This window comes from Macrotis lagotis, chromosome X (assembly GCF_037893015.1).
Source record: "Macrotis lagotis isolate mMagLag1 chromosome X, bilby.v1.9.chrom.fasta, whole genome shotgun sequence".
NCBI lineage: Eukaryota > Metazoa > Chordata > Mammalia > Peramelemorphia > Peramelidae > Macrotis > Macrotis lagotis.
The window spans coordinates 2,560,235-2,576,175 of record NC_133666.1 but is presented as its reverse complement, the minus strand read 5'-3'; the positions used below and the strand labels follow the sequence as shown (position 1 = coordinate 2,576,175).

The 15,941-nt window shown below is 44.7% G+C and overlaps 1 protein-coding gene across 3 annotated transcripts in view; it reads right to left on the bottom strand.

Moving 5' to 3' along the window:
- Positions 1–824: 824 nt before the first annotated feature.
- Positions 825–15,941, bottom strand: part of VBP1 (VHL binding protein 1) — a 55,955-nt gene continuing 40,838 nt past the window's right edge. The window contains exons 1-6 of one of the 3 annotated variants that reach the window (XM_074207635.1): positions 13,705–13,811; positions 7,580–7,704; positions 6,591–6,657; positions 3,088–3,186; positions 2,234–2,372; positions 825–1,715 (exon numbers count right to left, since the gene is read on the bottom strand). In XM_074207635.1, the coding sequence (XP_074063736.1) occupies positions 1,645–1,715; positions 2,234–2,372; positions 3,088–3,186; positions 6,591–6,657; positions 7,580–7,704; positions 13,705–13,797 (594 nt within the window). In that variant the 5' untranslated portion in view covers positions 13,798–13,811 and the 3' untranslated portion in view covers positions 825–1,644. Of the gene's footprint in view, positions 1,716–2,233; positions 2,373–3,087; positions 3,187–6,590; positions 6,658–7,579; positions 7,705–13,704; positions 13,812–15,941 lie in introns of those variants that run through there. The other 2 variants (XM_074207636.1, XM_074207637.1) reach the window with 2 other exon arrangements.

Sequence of the window (15,941 nt, the reverse complement as noted above, 5' to 3'; positions counted from 1 at the left end):
ATCATGATCCCCATTTTACGAGATGAGGAAATCAAAGATCAAGAAGTGGCTTGCCAGGGGTCCTATCATAGTGTCTGAATCAGGATTTGAACTCAGATCTTTGTGACTCTGGGTCCATTACACACTGGGGTTACTGTCTCCTAAAGCGCAGTTCACACGGAGAGGGTTTGAGCACAATTTACGCTCAATGAAGCTTCAGGTCTGGGTGCTGGGTTATACAGAATTTGAAGGGGGCTTCAAACCACACTGTAGGGGACAGAAAGTCAATTCTGCAGCACTGACAGCTCCAGATGACATGGGAACAAACACGGGGTGTCACGTGAATCAGAAGGCAGCACCAAGTGGCCAAGGATACTCTCTTCAAAGGGTGAGCCTCAACTGTTTCCATTTCCTAGTTTCCCTTGTGGCCCTCATTTGACTCTGGAGAAACCAGCCTAGAAATATTTATGGAATTCAAGCTGGTAAATGATGAAGGTAAAGCTCAACAGATTAAAAAGTTATTGTGAAATGAGAAACAAAGAAATCAATTGCTGGGGGCAGCTAGGTGGCACAGTGGATAGAGCACCAGCCCTGGAGCTAGGAGGGACTGAGTTCAAATTCGGCCTCAGACATTTAACATGGCCTAGCTGTGTGACCTTGGGCAAGTCACTTAACCCCATTGCCTTAAATCAAAAAAAGAAAGACATCAATTGCTGCCAGGGCACCAGAGAACTTTGGGATGATGACAGTAAGAAAGTTGGCATCTTAATTCCTCCCATCTCTTAAATAATCAACCCCTTTCAGAATTTAGAATCCATCAACAGAATGAACAACAGATGCGGACATTTGTTTAATTTCACTGTTTTAATATTACAAAAGTATGAAACCATTCCAAATGTATTTATTGCTCACTACTTGAAAGTGGAAGAAGTCATTGAGATTGAACTCTGTCGCATGGCAGCGGCTCCTTGATCAGCTGGTATCACCTTGGCTTTTTAAATTGGAACATCCTGTTACGGCCAGGATGTTCAACCTAGATTTAACCAAGAGATGTGAAGGGCACGAGCAATGGGTATTCAGCAGATGAGGCATGAATGTGCCACCTCAAGAAACCCAATTGATGTTTAGATGTCATCTATGCCCTGCTTATAAAGGTAGATGAAATAATTCATAAAAAAGGACAGGATGTTCAGTAGACGGACCAGTAACTAACCAAACCAATATGAGAAAAAAAAAATACATTTTTCAAGCACCAAATTTACAGCAACTTGCTTTTGACCTCAAACCGCAGCTTTGCAAGAATTTCCCCAACCTCTACACTGGTTTCACTTCTTCAAAGGATGTCTATAATAAATAATAGAAAAGCGAGTGCCCTCCCTTCCCGCCCCACTCTCACCAATGCCCGATAGATACAGTGTCAAAGTTAATCTTAGGGATAACTGAGTCCACCTCCAGTATGACTGTGACCGACTATGATCATTCTTAATGAAGCCAGGTTTTAGCTTTATAAATAAAACATATGCCTATTAACTACCTTCAGTTTTGCTCTAGATAGAATGTCTTTTTTGTTTGAAAAGCATTTCTACTCCCAGGTCAAACACTGGGATCTCTGGAAGTGCGATGAGCCCCTTGGAAGAGTTGAGCCCCAGGACCCAGGGAGGTGAGCTACGCTTTGGCTTTGTTGGACTCATCTTGGCTTCTTCTCTTGACATCCCAGTTGTAAACTCGAGCCATATCTGGGAAAGCTGTTACAGAAAATGTATTCTGCGAATATTTCCAATCTGCCCAAATACTGCCATATCCCCTCTTCTATGTGGACAAACCCAGTGTGCAGATGTGTTAGCTTAATTCTCTGCTGCAGCTAATGGACTTTGCAAAAGAAAACAACTAGATCCTAAGACTTCCAAACCAAAACATTTCACATACATACACGACGCTGTCTTATTTCATAAATGGCATTCGGATCCTGGTTATCCAAGACAACCCAACCTGTGCCTAAGAGGGCTATTAGGAAGAAAGAGCTCAAGAGTAAAAGATCAGTTTGAAGTCCCACAGAATGGGTTTCTGAACCTGACTTCCAGCACGTTCAAAGCACGTTCAATAGCAATTCGTTTTAAGAACAGCATTAAGGTCTTCTTTCTATTAAAGGGAAGCAGCTCATCTAAATAAAACCCCCAAATTCCTCAAACAGGATGAGCTCTGTGGAAGAAATCATCTTTCCCCTTTCTTCCTTTTTAGAAATGACAAAGGATACTGACTTCAGTGGTGGTGAACTGATCACGCAGGAAGTCCAGGTCTTCCTCAAGAGACTCCAGATTGCTGGTGGCAGTGCAATGATTCTTCTCCAAGAGGGCCTGGGCTTCATTGATGTCATATTCCAGCATCACATTGGCCTGGCAGGATGGAAGGATTCTGAGTTCAGCCCTGTCAGGATCTTGGTGAGCAAGAACAATGCGTTTCCTTTCACCTCACCTGGTAGCCATATTTCCCTTGAGAAATCACAGTGAAGTCTCTGACAAAGGCCTGGGGGTGGGGGGTGGAGGTCTTACTTATGACAGATTTGCAGAAGTTTTTTTTTTTTTGTCTCTGTTCCATAGATAGGATGCTAACCTCTGGTCTACTGGCATAGCAACACTGGCAGCACTCACCACCTTGCTAGGTACTGCACCACTGAAATCCTTCACAAATGCTATCTCATCAGAACTTCACAACCCTGAGAGAGAGGAGAAAACTGAGGCAAACACTGGTAAAGTGACTTGCTCAGGGTCAACAGCAAGTATTTCTATAGTGCTGTGCTAAGCATTTTACAAATATCATCTCACAACAATGTAGAGACATAGGTGCTGCTCACTCTCCATTTTATAGATGAGGAACCTGAGGCAAACAGAGGTGAAGTGACTAGACCAGTGTCACCAGCCAGGAAAATGTCTGCAAGCCATATCTGAACTTGGGTCTGCCCACCACTCACTGGGCCCCATCTCTGACCTCAGGAAAGCTACGTACTCAACACCTCCATGGTTCCCCCCAAAATGGTGATACTATCATGTGAGGAAAAAAGGTGAATCGCAAGCATCAGTTGAGAAAGTTCTCTACTTTTTGGATACTTACCCCCAACCACAGGCAAACTTTATCTGTAGGAGGAACTGATGCTTTGCAGTAAAGGTTATCAGCCAGTAAGAATCTAGTCTCCATGGGCTTTGTGGACCCCTTGGGGAAAATCAGAGAAATCAAGAGGCTGGTTAACTGTAACAGAGGTCATCCCTCATGGGAGAGAAGCTCCTCAAAGAAGGTGGTGTCAGAGGGTGGCTGCAATGCCAGTTTTGGGACTTTGGCCACAGCTAGTCCCATGACAGCATTTACTAAGAAGGCACTGCCCAAAGTCTTATAAATGGAAACCAAATTCTTCTTTAAACTAAAAACTGATCACACATCCCCATGAAGTAAATGCCACAGAGACATGCTAGAAGAAAACACCTAGCAACGGCTCACAAAGTAAAATGGAAGAATGAAGTAAAACGTGTCATTTTACTTTCTAGCTACACATGTTGACCTGATGCAAGGAGGTCGAGCGGACATTCCAGGTGAACAGCGACACTTGGAGGGTGGTAATGTGAGGAAATACAGGAAGGGAGGGTGAAGAGCAACAGAGGATCAACGGAAGCAATACTGTCATCAGAGCCCACTTTGACAGAAAGAACAGATGGAGGGGTTTGGAAAAGACATCCCAAAGTTGGTCACATCATGCTCTTAGTAGTGATGCTAGACTTCAATCATCCAGACAGCTGCAGGAGTGTTTGCTCTCTGCCAAAAGCAGAGTAGCTACTAATTTCTTCCTTGCCTAAATGAGATCATTCTTCAGAAGGCAGGAGAACCTAAAAGGGGATATTTTACTGTGGATTGAATTCTAAGGGGCAACAAGGTGGTATTTGGGTCCAAACCCCACCTCAGCCATTGCTTGGCTGTGTGACCCTGGGCAAATCACTTAACCTGCTTGTCTCATTTTCCTCATCTGTAAAACAGCAGTTCTAATACCGCCTACCTCTTAGGGGTTATATCAAATAATTTGTATACAATGCTTTACAAACTTTTAACCTCTATTTAAATGTTAACTTAGTAAGAGTGAGGTCCTGCTTGCAGGGGCAGAAACAACCCCTTCATCCTAAAGCCCGTGAGGGCAAAGAGGAAAAGTCAGTCATCGTCTGCCACGTATTTTAAGATTTGTTTTTTGAAAAGTACATTTCCAGGGTTCAGAGCACGGGCAGTTGAGTAGACTAAAACCTTACAGGGAAAGTCAGCCCCGGTAAGATCAAAAGTCTCAAGAGCAACATTCAGATGGTACAAAAAGAACCAGTTCCAATGAGGAAGAAAGGGGCAGTTGTAGATTTTGTTTTTTCAAAATTTATTCAGAATAAGAAAGTGAGGGCAGATAAGAAGTGGACAATTCTAAGAGCAGGGCACCAGTAGAGGGAGGACCAAAGAAGGGTGCTAAGTGACAAAAGAGAGAAGGCCAAGTGCCCCAATCTGACAAGACTTCTACTTTGGCTAAGAGAGCTCAGAGTCAAGAGAAGAAAGACAGGCCCTTAAGAAGGTCAAGTCACTCAGAGAACTGGGGATGCCCAGACTCTACATTGTAGCATGTGAAAGATGAGAAAATGGGAGGACTATAGGATGGGGAAGAGACAGATGGCTTCATTTTCCAGAAAAAGAAGACAACAACCTCCTTGGAAGTCTATGTCAGTCAGCTTGAAATCGATTCCTGGCAAAATTTGAGAATGGATCATTTTAGAACTAGTTAGTTAAAAAAAACTACAGAAAAAGAAGTGAGGATTCCAAAGTTAGTGTAACTTTCTCAAGGCCAGGCCAAGCTAGTAGGTGGTCCTTTTTGATTAGGGCGTAGGGGAATGCTAAAGAATTTACCTAGTTACAATTATTTTATACTATTCTTGTAGAAAATGAGCAAAAATGGAGGCTGGAACATTAGTTCAGCTAAGATAAATTTCAGGAAGGGGTAAACAGATAGATTCAAAATTTACTATCACCTTGAGAGGCTGTTTTGTGTTCTGCAGATGCCGTCAGGCAGGAAAGAAGGGCAGGTTAACCCATGGAGTGACAGAAGCAGAAGTAGCCTAGAACTTTGGAGCAAAGCCAGTAAGATAGAATTCAATAGGGATGGAGGACAAGTTTTAGGCTTACCTGACCTCACAAGTGCAAGAGGGGAAAAGCATGGTTACTCAGCAGCTTATCTGAAAGAAATGCTAGGAGTTCTAATTCTATGAGGCAGCAGTGGGATAGCTCCTGGATACTTTGTCATGGTCAAACCTCATCTATGTGGTGTTCAATTCTGGAAACCACAGTTCAGGAGGGAACACAGATAAACTGGAGAGTCTTCAAAGAAAAGCATCTGGGCATCCAGGCCTCGGACCTATATCAAACAAGAATCAGGTGAAGGAGATGGAGATGTGAACGAGATGGAGATGGGTAGGCTGGAGACGAAAAAGCAGGGGGAAATGGGAAGGAATAGGAAAGCCATCTTCAAGCATCTGAAGGGATGTCATAGGGAAGAAAAAGGGGTTGGAGGCCTGGTGTTTGGCCAAAAAGGGCAGAACTAGGAAAATTTCAAAGAAACCAAACTTCCTACAAACAAGAGTTGTCCCAAGGTGGCATGACTAGCTTCAGGGGATGGCAGAATCCTCCTCATCGAGGATCTTTAAGCAGAGATCGGATGTCTTACTGATCAAAACTGTGCAGATTGCAGTCAGGACTCCCTTTCCCCCCCCACTAAAGTCTTCAGCAAATGGTCTTCCCCCTGGTCCTTCAACATTGCCTGCAATGGCCTTCCTCCTCTCAGAATACCTCTCTCTTGGCCAGATCCATCCCAATCAAATTCTTTTCTTCTGTCACAAGTCCAATTTTGCTTCTGCTACACAATGTGTGAGTGTGTACATAAAAGCATGCACATGAGTGACACTGAAAGAGAAGGACCTGAGGCTTCTTGATGAGGCCCGCCAGTACCCTGGGTGATAATAGAGCTTGGAGGTATGTCAGTGTTTGATCAATTAAGTCATGTTTGTACTTTCAATGAGATGTGATCACCAGAGAGAATGGGCAGCTAGGTGAGATGCTTAAGACAGTGCTGCTAGGTGACAGCAATGAGCTGTCAACAATGAAGGAGAGGATCTTCCTCCAATCCCATGACATCCCGTATTTTTTTAGTGAGCAGAAGAAACAATTCGACTTCAGGACAATATGGCAATCGGTTAATCTTCAGAAACTGTGTTGGGAGGGGGATAAGTTGAGGGAGCTCCCTTCAGAGTAGTATAGGGGAGAGTGAGGCCATGGCCAATTCCCAACTAAGCAAGAGGTGCTACCTTGGCAAGTAGGGCTGACCCATCACCAAAAGGTGATTGAGGAGAGGCCAGCCTCAGGCAGGGGCTAAATTCAACGACCTCTGCTAACAGTCTATGATTCTGGCAAATTGCAGGGGCTTGGTGTTGCCTAAAAGAAAAACCTGTGATGGAAGAGAGAGCAAAGAGCTATGCCGCCATGCATCTGCTTCTAGGGACACCAAGACAGCCTCACTTAAGTCATCATAAACTCCAAAATACACTTACTTTTTTCTTCTGCATATATTTCAAAATGTTTAATGTCTGTTTGATTTCAGGAATCTGATTTTTTAGTCTGTGAATTTAAAAGAATAACAATTTAGTATTTTCCAAACAAGACAATTCCCTATCCCAACAAACCACAGTTTTGAAGGCCCACTTTGACCAAGGAGCAAACTCTATAAGCTCAGTCGGTATTTTTACGTGCTTCGGTCTCAAATTTTGGTAAAGCAGCCTATTTGTAGGAAGGTCCTGGAAGCAGGTTTGTCCTGTCCAGGTGTGACTCATCAGACCCATTAGTTTTTGGTTCTCTTCTCACACCAACCCCACCCCACTTCCCCCAAAGTTTCTGATTTGCTTTCCCTCTTTTTAAAAAGTTGAAACCTTGAACTACTTCTGCCCAGAGAAGCAGGAAGGGAAAAGAAAGAGGGTTATTTGCAGGGAACAGCAGTTCAAAGGGAAAACCCTCATAAGGGTTTTAAAGTACTTCAATTATGGGCCAAAGGCTGTCTAGGCTTTCAAATTCAACTAGTCCTTAGTGTCCAAGGTCAAGACCAAGACTTTTCTTTGGGCAAGTGGATCCATGGGGCAGACTCTAGATTTCTGGTGGGGCCTGTTCACAGGTCCCCTAGATGGTCCTTGCTAGGCCATCAGGTGTAACTGTCCATATTCTAGAACTAAGGATCCATGACATTTCCCTAAGCAAGAGTGAGAGATGACAACTGCACCAATATCCATGAAGCAGGAAAAGATTGAGAGGCTATGGAAAATTCTCCCAGGAAGATAAGGCATATGCCTACAGAAGAGAAATAATGGAGTCATTCAGGTAGGTTGTTGAAATTTCCTGTCATCTGCTTCACTACTCTTCCAGTCTTGAAGTCATGGATCATAAAATGGTGGCCAATAATCCTTCCTTCATCTTCTAGATTTGTGGGTGAATATTTCTGCTATTCCTACCTTTAATTTTCAAAACCACCTTCAGAAATCTCAAAACATACCTTCTTTTCTTCTGAGCAAGGTTAAGTTCCATAAACTTATACTTCTGATACTGCTCATCCAATTTCTTGAGTACAATATCTACAGACTCATTCCCAGGCTGTTTCATAAAAGCATCTACATCTTCCTTTAATGAAGGGGAGAAAAAGTCATGGATTATAAACTTCAAATATTATACTAATAAAGATCATTACAAGGGATAATAGGAGATATTCTGTATCAAGGACAATAAAATTCTACTCACTTGAATTAGAGATAAGGGCAATTTTAAAAAAATCAATGATCAGAGCTGTGATTAGTTGAAACAATACATATATTACCCTCAATTTGGTGATGCTCATGATCTTGAGAATGGGGTAGAGAACTATCTCCAATCGAACATGGTAAGAACTGGGGAGGTTTTTATTTCACGACAATTGAGAAGATTAGAGACATTTAAATTCTTTCATTTGGAATAGGTTTTCTTCCATGAAACCCTTACTACCTTAATAGAAATAGCCTGGGGGGGGGGGGTTAAGCATAAAGCTTGGCAAAACAAAGATTCGCTGTTGGTCATTTTAATCAATTATTTAATGGATACGAGGGCAAGAGATGCTTATGATGCTTACCAGATTTCTAGATGCCATCTAGCCAGAAGGAGGGCTAGCACATAGGATGATGACTTAGCTCAGAACCAAAGAGACCCTAGGGTCAAGCGTGTAAAACCTACCACTTTGGAAGGCTACACAGACAAGTAAAGCTTCAACCTAAACAGTAATTTCCTTCAAAAAAAAGCATTTTATCCTTGTTAAAAAAAAGAATTATGATTTTCCTATTGACCAATAGGGTATATGAAATGAATTTAATAATAATAATGATTTACTTTCTAGAGCTTCTTTTCACAGGCAGACTCTGGACTGGGAATCAAGAGAGAACAAAGAAACTGGAGTAATTTGTTAATGCTGAGAAACCTACATTCTTTCCCTGATCTGTTCTTTCTGCACCCAAGAAAATAAAGTATCCCAAGATTAAATAATTGGCTTTTTCGTTCCCACAGTTCTGGGTCATCCTACTTGGATGGTCAGGAGTGCTGTAACTATTGCCATGTCCTGCACTAGGTGGGCTTGCCTGATGTTTGTCCTTCATTTTCAAAGAATAACACGATATCCTGGGAGGCGATGCCATGCCAAGCATGTGAATTGAATTTAAGTGAAGGGTGGGATGCTGTGCTAAATCCCCAGCTTCACTTTCTCCTCCAGAGCCATCTGGGTCCAGTGGCCAGATAGGAATCAGGAGGATTAGAGATGACCCTGGATATGAGGCAATCAGGGTGAGTATCAAGCATCTGCAGCTGGATTCAAACTCCTGTCCTCTTGACTCCAAGGCCAGTGCTCTATCTAGCTGCCTAGGGCTGGCCCTGAGAAAATCACTCAAGCCCCCAAACTGATTGTTCTATGATCCACCTTTCCTCTCCCTTCTTCCTTAGGATAATGTATATAATCTCTACTTTCACTGCAGCAAGATGGAGAAATCCCAATTTGCAAATCTGTTTCCTTCAAAGAAGCGCTACTCTGTTACTGGTACTCTGTTTCACCTGGGTTCCAGACTGGCTGAGGAAAAATTCAGTCATAATACAAAGGAAGTATTGGTATGTTTGTTGGCAAACAAGTAGGAAGACTGAATAAGAAAGCACTTTGGTACCTGGAATGCTGGCCCTTCCGAAATAGTTCATTAGAATCTGATGAGGAAGCAGGGAGAGGGGAAGCACCCCATTTTAAAAGGGAATTCAGAGTGCTGCTTTCAGGGCTAATAGCTCGAGTTCCTTCTCGAACCAAGCTATTAGCTGCTAGCTATTAGAAAGAGTGCTTCCGATGAGCTTGCAGCTTGTCTTTTCCAAGATATGAAGTTTCATTTTACTCAAGCTCATCAGCGGGCACTATGGTTCTTATTTTGGTTAACAAAAGGAAGACAATGGAGTGGGCCCAGCATGGGAATGGCCAGAAGAGGCAAAACCAGAGGAATTGAGTCCTTCCCCCCCCCCCCCCCCCCCCCCCCCCCCCCCGCCAGACATGGACAAGAATTTCGAAAGAGGAAAAAAGTCTTTGTCAATGATCTCAAGGACCCTTTCCAGACCTTGATCCTCTTTTTAGCCAGCTGCCACAGATGACCAATCGCATTCCTCTGGAATGGAACTGGCTCTTCCTAGAGACTATGGTCTCCACCCCCAAGGTTCTTCCTGTGGTCTTTACATATGTCCTATGTAGTCCTCAACTCTGTAAATACAGCCTCCGTATTAAGCAAGTGTTCAACGGGCTCCAAATGGTCTGGTGATTATTTTAGAGCGCACTCTACTGAACCTCCCCTGAGTGCCTCATCAAGCGGGGCTCTTCTGGAAGGTCTGAGGCATAGGTTAAATCTCTAAGAGAAGGCATCGCCAGGGGAAGAGAGTAAGTACACTCTGCAGGCCAGTGAATGCACAGTGCAATTTGAGGAGGACCAAAAGCACTTTGGCTGCTCCAGGCCTAGTAATAGTATTGGCATGTAAATAGGTACTTGGAGCCACACAGCTGCCAAAGAAATTTTAAGCAGTTTTTCCCTTTGAAAAAAGAAGTCAATTTAAATTTTGCCCCTTCCCAACCAGTCACACAAATTCAAAAGCAAAAGCTGAATTATATGGCCAACTCTCAATGACTTCTGATTGTGGAATCTATGGGTAATAGATACATCTGAAAACAACCAATCACAAGACTGCGATTCTGATGTTTCATATTTCTCAAAAAAGTCATTTCCATTCATCGGCAATGACATGACAGGGAGGTCAATCATTTAAAAGACGTCGAAGCATGGTGAACAAAGTACTAGGCTTGAAGTCAAGAAGAATGGGGGGTTCAAGTCCAGATACTTTCTTGGCTTCAAGCTAGGCCAAGTGACTCTGACTCATCTATAACATGAGTCAACTGGCCTCTAAGGTCCATTCCAGACTATGAGCTATAAGCTACCTAATCAGCTCTCACATCATGGAGAAAGCCAGTCATCTGTGTAGCCTTAAAGGGCAGAAGACTGAAGGTCTGAACTGGACAGCTGGAGAATAAGAGGCCCCTCTACTAGCCCAGGAGTGGTAATTTCTGATAGGGAATGTAATCTCCACAGGGAAGGTTCACACCCTTCATTGTTTCAGACTCTTTTAGGCAGGCCATTCCGGGAAACCAAGAGTCCTTTTGCATAACACTGGATTTAAATGTGAAAATTAAAATACATAGGAATACAAAAGAAATGTATTCTGTTTGTAATAGTTCCCAAAATAGTTTTTACAACTCAATCATGGACTTGAGGTTCAGAACCCAAGATTAGACTACTAATCACTTAAGATTCTTTGATTATGGTGAGCTCGGAGGGATTAGAATCCATCCCTAGTGACATACTGAAACAGGACCTTCAAATACTCGGCATGATTTTCTGGGGGGGTCAATCACTCTAGGAAAGCAATTTGGAACTCCAGGTAGGCAGATAGCCCAAAGAGACAAAAGACAAAGGGAAGGGACCCAAATATATTTGCAGCAAGATATTTAAAACAGTTTTTTAGCAAAAGCCTGGAAAGAAACTGTATCTGTCAACTGAGGAACAAGTAAATAAAATGTGATATAAAAATACAATAGAATACTTTTATAAGAATTTCTGAGAAATTTGGGAAGACTGCACAGATGCAGAGTGAAATGAGAATACTGAACAGAGGAGAACATATCAGACCTTTCCCATAATCTGGATAATTTTACAGAGCCTTTTTTTCCTTTTCTCCCTCTTTTTAAAAAAATATTGCAAAGGAAGGCTCTCTAGGAGGGGGAGGTGGGTAGGAGATGCAGATGACCTAAAACTAAGAGCTATAAAAAAAAAAATGATTTTTCAAATGATAAGACTGTGATCCAGAGAGTGACCAGTTGCAAGACTGATGGTGCTAAAGAGTCCTGCCCACATCATAGCAGAGTGCAGAAGGAGAAGTGTTTTCAAATTTAGCCAATGCATTGGTTCTGGGAGAATTGGGGGAGGGAATAGAGGATAGGGAGTTAGTGGATAGTAAGAGAGACTTCCCTGAAAGAGAAAACATTCCAAAATACACAAAACAAAAACAAGTTTAGGAGGAGACAGAGATGGGGCAATATTGTCACTTCTAGGTTCTATTTACTAGATATTTTTAAACTAACTGCATTAACAGAAGATTAGAGTTTCTCAATCATAAAGTAAGGAATGGAATGGATGATTCCCTAAAAGGGAAAAATTCAGGAAACCATCTATGGCAAGAAACCAGTTTGTTTCAATTTCACTGTTTCTTTTATACATGTGTGGATAAGCTGAGGAACAAAAGACTTGGTGGGCATCATGTTTGGAAATCGTGGAAAAGTACATTTTTCTTTGAGGGCATCTGTGTGTAGGGGTGGCAATCCGTAAGTAGAAAATAAAAAGATTTGTCCAGTCACTTTTATTTTTTTGAGGGAGATAGAATACTGAAGAAATGAAATGTTTAAGGGTCTTATGTAGGTACATAGTATTGGGGATGAGATGGAGGTGGGACACAAAGGAATAAATTAGATTAAACAATGATTCCTAGAATGAGAATTTTGAAGGAAGGGGATTGTGGTAATCAGGAATGTGAAGACCAAGACCTAGAATTCCAAGTGGACACAAAAGCAGGAATAAACTATATGTAAATTTCAGATTATTGAATACAGACAGGAAAAAAAAATCATGTTTAGAAGAGTAAGGGAGGTTAGAACTGCTGTCAAATCACTGAAAGGGGGTCTCTAGGTATTCAAACAGTTGTGAAAATACCAATTATTCCAGTTCATGCTTGAAAAGCATGAGTTTACTAGATTGTTTTTTTCACTTGCTATTCCCAATAAAGGTGTTTATAATCTGAGGGGACATAAAGAGTCTAATGCCACAGAGAAGTCACAATGGGAGAAATAGCAGTCATGTTGTGAAACACAGCTTGAGGGGGAGGAAGGTTGAAATATTCATTTTTTTAAATCTGCATTCATTTTTAAAATTTTTATCTCAGGTAATGGGGTTAAGTGACTTGTCCAAGGTTGCACAGCTTAGATAATTAGAGCTTGAACTCAGGTCCTCCTAACTCCAGGGCCTGGTGCTCTACCCACTACCCACTGTGTGACCTAGCTGCCCCCAATTCATTTTACAGACACAATTGGATGGATGTTGAAAAGGCTCCCTGGCCCCAGCGCAAGAGGGCAGATCTGCTTTTACCCTAAGCTTTTCTTTGTTTTTAGCTGTGTGTGATGAATCAGCCTTAGGGGTGACTGGATAGGCCTATTCCTGTAGGGTCTGGACTTACACTTTCCTGCCCAGTATTTTGCTACCTGTAATTCGATATACTTTGTAATTCCATCTATTTTATTTATTTTTGAGCTTTTGGCAAGGCAGTGGGGTGAAGTGACTTGCCCAAGACCCCGCAGCAAGGTCATTAAGAAGTGCTGGAGGGCGGATTTGAACTCAGCTTCTCCTAACTCCAGGGTGACCTCCATGTATTTTATTTTACTTTTTGCATTTAAAACTGGCTTCTGAAGGGTGGCAGGGGACATAGGCTTTGGCAGGGCTGCCATCAGATGTCCAAACCGCACTGCTCATTCACTCATGGGGTAGCCTTGCCGGCCACAGACCCAAAACAGAGAGCCGCGCGGCTGGGCCAGGAGCCGGCGCTAAGAAATGGGAAGCCAAGCAACTTCCCGTTCTTGTCATCGGGCTGGCCCTGGCAAGCTGTCTCATGCCGCCACCTGCTTCGCAGCACAGCCAGGACTTCCTCGGGGACAAAGGGCCCGAGGGAGATTGCCCCCCCCCCCCGATCCCGATGGGGGCTGCCTCTGGCATCAGCACGAAAGCCAGTCCAACCTCCTTTCGCTCGGCCTGGTCTCTGAGAGCTTCCTTTCGGTGACTTTTAGGTCACGCGCCCCTCCATGTGGCCCGGAGGGCGGCCTCGCTCGGGTCTGAGCTGGGGGCGGGGGGGGGGGCAGGAGGACACAAGTTGACTCTCCCCTCGGCCCCGCGGCCCAGGCGGGGCTCCCACGTGCCTCCCGGAGTTCCGAAGGCCCGAGCGTCCCCCAGGGGCCCAGGGGCCCCGCGGTCCGCGCCGCCGCCTTACCACGAATACGGCCTCCGGGATGCCCAGGTGCCCGCGGCGCTCGACTCCCCCCGCCGAGTCTCCCGACCCCGAGTGCTCCTTGGCGGCCGCCATCTTGGCCGTTCCCCGCCCCTTCCGGGAGACGACACGAGGCCTGCTCCAATCAGAGGCGGCCGCTGGCTCCCGCCCGCGACTGAGGCTGCGCTCCTTGTCCCGGCTGCCGGCCGCCGACTGGCTGGTCGCCGGCCACGTGGCACGAGGAGGCGGGACGCGGCCCGAAGGTCTGAAAGGGAAAGGAAAGGAGGGACTAGAGGGGCCCCGAGCTCTGGAGGCCGGGGGGGGGGGGGGGGGGGGGAGGCGGGCCTGCGACCGGAAGTTCTGGCCGCCTCGGGCCTCCCGCAGTCCTCCCCCGCGGCCGGGGAGACCCCGCCCCTGCAGCCTCCGATAGCTCTTGCTCCCGGGCTTTCTGCTGAGCCCCCCCCCCCCCCCCCCCCCCCCGCTGAACCCCGGTTCATTATGCCCGTGGTGACAAATGAAGACACCGAGGCCGAGGGCAGGCTCTGTTTTATCTTGGGTAAAAACCGGCGAATGGTCCGCACAGCAAGCGTTCATGAAGGCCCTCCTGGGTGCATCAAGGGCAGTGCTTAGCTAGCTGGGCCCCGTGTGACCCCGACCGCCTCGTGCCACCTCCAATCGTCCCGATTCCTCCCTGGCCACTGCACCCAGATGGCTCTGGAGGAGAAAGGGAGGCTGCCCACCCCCACTCAACTCCATTCCTTGTGCTTTTCGTGGCACGACCTCCCCGGGTCATGGTCCTCTTTGGAAATGGAGGACAAACTCCAATGGGCACAGTTGAATAGAGCACCTAGCCTCAGCAAGACCCGGCTTCCTAGGCAGCCTCACACGTGCGTTGTCCTGGGCGAGCCATTGAAATGTCCTCATCTGTCAACCACTCCACTGTCTTTCCAAAGAAAGCCCCAAATGGGGGCGGCTGGCTGGTGCAGTGGATATTTCACCGGCCCTTGAGTCGGGAGAACCCGAGTTCAGATCCGGCCTCAGACACTTATAACCATTACCTAGCTTTCCCGCCTTGGGCAAGCCACTTCACCCCATTGTCCAGCCAAAAACCAAAAAAAAAAAAAAAAAAAGCCCCAAATGGAGTCACCAAGAGTCAGACATGACCTCTAATAACAAATATGAACCTCCCAGTTGTACCAATGGTATCGCTGACATGCTGGAGGGGAAGATTCACATGCTTTGTGGAAGTCTTGGCATAACGGATAAGGGGCAAAAGATCCTGAGTTGGGAGGACTCATTCCTCCTGGCATGTCCCCTGGGATGTACCTCCTAGGAGGTAGTCTCATATTCCCCGCCCCACCCTGAAAGTTGAGAACCACTCCTTTGATGCCAGAAGTAGCTTTTCAGATTGCACTATCTGACAGTGGAATGGAAAGAGAATCTCTTCCAGAATCCATTTTGGGATTCAGTTTTCTAGCCCCAAACATACCTGTGTCATCTTTAAGCTTAGAGAAATTTTAATGTTAACCTAATTCTGTTTGGTTCTTTCTTGAAACTTAAACACTGTGCGTTAACACCATGTTTAAATTAAAGATATTTTAAAAAAAATTTTGACAAAACCTCACAGAACTCATAAGACTGAAAACAACTGACCCGGTATGCATCAGGCACTGGGTTTACAAAGGTGGAAGGGTAACTCCTACCTTATGCTATTCTCCATTCAACTGGGAGAAAACAACAAAAACGCCAAAAAGTAATTGAGAGGAGAGTATTTGAGTTGAACTTGGAAAGAAGCTAGCTATAGGGCAGCTAGGTGGCACAGTGGATAGAGCACTGGCCCTGCAGTCAGGAGGACCTGAGTTCAAATCTGGCCTCAGACACTTAATTACCTAGCCATGTGGCCTTGAGCAAGCCACTTAACCCCATTGCCTTGCAAAAAAAAAAAAAACCTTAAAAAAAAAAGCTAGCTATACCGTGGGGTAGAGGTATAAAGTGGAGACAATTATGAAGGAAGGAAAAGTCTTTGTAAATGGCAAGGTGACCACTGGGGTGCAGGTCACCTAAGAAGCCAGCCAGCCTGGATCCTGTGAGATGGTTGAACCCATAATGAAGTAAGATATATTTTTAGAAAAGTCATGAAGCCAGTAAACATTCAAATTCATTCAGCTCTAGTTAGTATTTAGAAATCACAAATGCATATGGCTATAAAAATGATTTTTAAATGCTTAAATTCACACATC